This window comes from Medicago truncatula, chromosome 4, assembly GCF_003473485.1.
Source record: "Medicago truncatula cultivar Jemalong A17 chromosome 4, MtrunA17r5.0-ANR, whole genome shotgun sequence".
NCBI lineage: Eukaryota > Viridiplantae > Streptophyta > Magnoliopsida > Fabales > Fabaceae > Medicago > Medicago truncatula.
The window spans coordinates 2,789,914-2,795,183 of NC_053045.1; the positions used below are offsets into that span (position 1 = coordinate 2,789,914).

At 30.4% G+C, this 5,270-nt stretch overlaps 1 protein-coding gene across 1 annotated transcript; it reads right to left on the reverse strand.

Moving 5' to 3' along the window:
- LOC25491332 (zinc finger Ran-binding domain-containing protein 2) lies at positions 1-2,661 on the reverse strand. The gene is made up of 3 exons (XM_013599224.3): positions 2,503-2,661; positions 1,385-1,773; positions 1-369 (listed from the first exon to the last, which is right to left on the reverse strand). Exons 2-3 carry the CDS (start codon positions 1,750-1,752, stop codon positions 294-296), a joined length of 444 nt encoding a protein of 147 aa, XP_013454678.1. The 5' UTR covers positions 1,753-1,773; positions 2,503-2,661; the 3' UTR covers positions 1-293.
- Between the last annotated feature and the right edge of the window lie 2,609 nt (positions 2,662-5,270).

Consider the following 5,270-nt stretch of genomic DNA (forward strand, 5'->3'; position numbering starts at 1 on the left):
TTTCATGAGAAAAGAAAGGAGATATTAATCTTCATTAAAGAAAGCCACGCACCGTACAATAAATGAACTCTCTAACACAAAGATCAAAGAAATTAAAATAGTTTAAAGCACAAAAACAACATTGTTATAGTTTTAAAGGGAAATCTAAAGAAGAGCCTAATTGGGATTTGGTTTCTCTAATAAACATAGCATTTTGGACCACCTTTTTAGAAATCCTTAACATCCCATAGTAATAACTAATAAAGAAAATCTTGCAGCATCTCTAGTCTTTTTTTGCTTGGATAATCTCATTTCTAGTAGGTGTCTCTTGGTGCGCTGCATTTGAAACATTCCATTCTGCTAGCAAAGTTGTGTTCATTGCATCCTAATCTGTTCAAAAGAAAGAAAAAATGTCATGTTTTTGTCACAAATAATGGAAAAAAAAATAAACTCAAATCCTATGTTGAAAATAGATAAATTCAGAAAAACATTTATCAATAGTGGCATTCCTCATTTTACAAGTCACTTTTGTAATGATTAATTAGGTCAAATATATCTTTCAAAAAAAAAAAATTGATCAAATATAAAAACTTAATATGATATCACACTTTATTCATTTGGGCCACCATCAGAATAAAAAGTGATCTTACTCACATTACAAGTCCTAGATTTTATAAAAATGAGTTAAATACACTATAAGAGTTGCTTCACAATAAACATATATATAGACCCCTGTTTTAACTATATTTAAATGGGAAATATTAACTTGTGCCCTAAGGGCACAAGTTAAGGAGTTAAATGTAGAAACTTTTTGTTGAAATTCGTGTATTGCGTTTAATTTGTTAACTTTTAATTACTTAAATGCATAAATATTAATGGAATATTTCTATTTTAGAATTGCTTAACATGTACCTTTAGAGTACAAGTTAACATAACCCTATTTAAGTACAAATATTCAAAGTATGTAACTCCTAAAAGAAGTCAAGAAAGAGGAATTCAATAAAGATATGATTTTATGCCTACAACCCCATCATTGCCTTTGGTTTGTATCATATGTCATTTTCTTCAAACTTCAAGTTCAAACTCAAAGGGAGCAGGAAAGCAAAAAGCAAAGGTTGTCCCCTCATTTGAAACCAATAATCAAAAGATAGGAAATATAAAATAAAAAGTTCAATAACTACATATCTAACACTAAAAATAAGTTTTTCAAAGAAATTTAATTATATTTCACCAGTTTACCACTTTATAATATTACTTACTAAAATTTGACCACAAGAGTCCCTTTGAACATAACTCAATTGACAGAAATATAGACTGTTATATGCAGGGGTGAGGGTTCGAACTCTAGATAATACAAGAAATATCAATAATGCAAAAACTATACAAAATATTACAATATAATTACCTGTTGCATATCCAATCACCAGATTTCCATCCAGGTCTTGTACTTCCACCGAAACCTCTTGAAAGCAAAATATCACTATTATTATATCCTCCTCCAGCTAGGTCATCTTTGAAAGCACCACATTTGAAGCAACTTAAACGACTGGCAAAGTTGTGTGCACCACAATTACCAGCACCACAATACCAATCACCTAAACGAACATCCGAACCACTTAAACCAAATGAAGATCCTCCTCTAATTCCTCCAAAAACTGATCCATAATCAACTCTCTCTCCATACTTTGAATCGCCGCATCTTTGACACGATTCGCGCCTTTGAAAGTTCATGTGCTGGCATGACCTGCAGTTCCAATCTCCTGGCCTACTCATGTTTACTCCTTTGGCAAATTACTGTTTCATTCAACAATTTTCATTAGTGATAACAAGGTGATTGAGGTGGAAGAGTTAAAGAGTGGAGTGATAAGGAAATCAAGAGTTCAATAATCGCTCCTCGGCTTAAAAAAAATAAAGACAATACGTTGTAACTTGTCATATCATTGTCATAGTTATAAAGCAAAAATGTGTGCATCTGCGACCAAGTATGTCACATCAACGTTTTTGATGTGTCCATGCAATTAATTTTGGTCGCATTTGCCACTTTTTACCTCTATTTCATACATTGTAAATTGTAACTTGTCTACGACCATAATCATTGATTGCTATTTTAAAGAAAAAAAGTTTTATTTTAACCAAATTTGATATTTTCCCTACATAATCATTGGCTCATTATTCTAATGCGCAAGAGTTTGTGAATGATAGTAGGTAGTAACTAGATTTCTAGCTAGAAGTCTTCTTATTATAAGATATGAACAAATATAAAAAATAATTGAAGTTACGGATTAACTTCTTTGAGAACTACAAAGCAAGTTGTGAGGTTGACATTATAGAGCACTCTAGTAGATAACATGATTGAAGATTATGTGACAAATTTTAATTACATAGAAGATTTTTTAGTAGATGGCACAATTGACTAATAATTGACAAGATTAACATTGTTGAATAATAGAAAATTTTGGAAGATTAGATGTGAGTGAAAGAAAAATGAGGGGGAATATTAGAAATGAACACACAAAGACTAACCTCAAGATAATAAAGTAACTTGAACTATTATAGATAGAGAAGCTGAAAGAGGGAGAGATTGATGAAGAAATGTGACAATAGGCATGGTTTATATACTAGAAGACACCACATAAAAAAGAGGATAAATGGAGGGAAAAGAGAATATTGTAGTACTTTTTAGTGTTGTTTAAGTGACAACCTTGATAAATGGAATCAATAAAATTTAAAGGAGAGAAAAAGAGATAAAGGAAATTCGTGCTTCAATTCCAAAGAGAGGTTACTTTGAATTTTGAACATTTACTTTGGCAGTGGGCTACAACTTCATTTTGTTAAAATTTATTGGTATGATAATGGACGCAAAGTGCATATAGGATCATTATTCTTTCTTCAAAACTTTAAAATTGGTTAGAAGCATGGGAAGGGAGTGGGAAGTGGTAGGGCTAGTTTGATTTTGATGTGAGTATTTATACTCTTTCATATTTTTTTCTCTACCTTAGGATTTATATTGTTCAAGCACACGAATTAAAATTCAAAGTATTCTTTTTAACTAATTAATTTGGTCCATGGGAAAATGGATCACTGCAGTGTTTATCTACTCAATACGAGATTTCTAGCTCACATTTGTCACAATAATCTCTTCCTCAAATGAAGGTCCATTACTTTATTATGAAAGCAAAAACTTTTTTCATTTACATACACTTGTACCGCTATTTCCGTTGCACTCAACAAAACACACATTCTGATACCAAAGTTGGGCCATTAGGGAGAGTCCGGAGATCATCACATTAGACCTACGAGCAATCACAAAAGTGAGTTGGACACCATATCTAAACCCAAAGACTTACGACATTAAATATACGAATCACATATATATTACTCAACATTCATTTTTTCTTCTATCGTGAGACTTGTTACTCACATTTACCACAACAAAATGATTTCAACCACTGATAAAATAAAAATAAAATAAAAATGACGGTCTAGATCTCGAGATGCTATTTTAATTGTGAGATGTATGATCTTTTCTCATGCCTAATAGACTATGTCAATTTAAGATTTCTTTGAGGTTTGTCTCTAGGTTCATATATTAATGAAAAGATAAAATATGTAGGATCTTATATAAGGAAGGTGTAAGTATAATGTGACTCACTAGATCTCTATCTACTAGTATTAATCTTGCTTAAAAGTTAAAAGATTAGTTAATTAGTGCCTTAGTTTGAAAAATGTGACTGAAAAATTAAATTATATTTTACAAAGACAAACATTTTTTCCTCTTCTCTTGGGATAAAAGCAATATAGGGAGAGAGAGAAAGAAAGAGGGAGAGCGACAGAGTAAGTACAATGTAAGTATATGAGTGAGAGAATTATTCTAAAAGTTATTATAAAAGGGTTGTATAAATATTATTTTTTCATTTTTAAGTTTTTAGTTAATCGGGAATTATTGCTAGAAAAAAGTAATAGGAATTTAGATGACTCCTAAATTTACAAAAATCTTAGCGTTCAAAGCAAAATTTTGATAGGGCCACATAAAATTAGTGTAAGTTATGTTATAACATGGTTAAACTCACATGTTCTAAAGAAATTTAACATTAATAAAAATAAATTTATCTCACATCAAATAAAATATGGATCTTGGAAGATACTCTAATATTATCTTAAAAATCGTGGTTAAGTCTAACACAATCCTACAAAATCGACTTATGAGGTGAAGATGTCTTCACTTATTCAGGTCATATTTTTTCCGATGTGAGACTCTTTAACAAAATTATTTTTAAACTATGGCACACTACAATATCTTATGTGGTGTATACACTAAGTTAACATACACTTTATCATGGTCTATTGCAACAAGCAAGCTGGGCCAAGTCAACAAACTCAAGACCAACAAAAAGAGCATGTAACCTAATAGCACAACATAAAATGTCCAAAGATCTCATCAATCAAATAAACCATAAACCTACAAAAGGTCCCCTTTGACCACACCATTTGGTTATATGAATCAAATTAATTCGAATTTCAGCCCCACAAGCAAAATCCATGTAAAGAACAAAAATAAAATTAATGGTAGGGAAAAAAAAATAAAGTTTTCAACATATTATTGGAAGGTGTAGAATCCAAGTCAGCAATTGTCACAGTGTAATGAATATTCGTACCATTAAAATCATATAACTGACCCTACTAGATATCACAATAACATTCACAAAGAGATCCATGTCGTTTTCATGTCAATTATTCTTTGGGAATCCACAGAATTTTTACAGTCAATTTTGTTTGGAAAAATTGTTTTTGCTTTACGTGCAATTTGAATTCTTTTATTCTCTTAAAAGTAGGAAGCAAGGGTAATGAGTAAAAAAGGTTATTGAAGTTATGAAATTATTAGGAGAAGCTGGTTTATTTGAATTTACTTTCAACAAAACCAAGTTATAAATCTTGTTCTTTGCATAGTGAAGAATTTGTTGACCGTTAATAAAATGAAATAGTTTATCTTTGGAACTGTACCTGCATGGGATATAAAATAAAAATGAAAAAATATATCATATATATATTTGTAGTGGTAACAAATATTAGTAGTTAATTTTTTGTCAAAAAAAAATATTAGTAGTTAATTTGTTAGAAACATTGTTGGTAGAGTCTTATTGGATGAAAAAAAAAGGATGTTAAACATATAAGTAAGATGACTCATATATAATGCTCAATGTCTTAAGATAATAATGATATTCAAGACTACTCTGACTTGAGATGATTCATTTAGTGTATCAACCTATATTATTGTGCCACACCTTTAAAAC

What these genes read in the sequence shown, in the direction of transcription:
- LOC25491332 (XM_013599224.3), bottom strand. Translation starts at nt 1,752, where the DNA reads ATGAGTAGGCCAGGAGATTGGAACTGCAGGTCATGCCAGCACATGAAC. An exon ending in GGTGATTGGATATGCAACAG is followed by an intron (nt 370 to 1,384) that starts GTAATTATATTG and finishes TCTTTTGAACAG; the next exon opens with ATTAGGATGCAATGAACACA.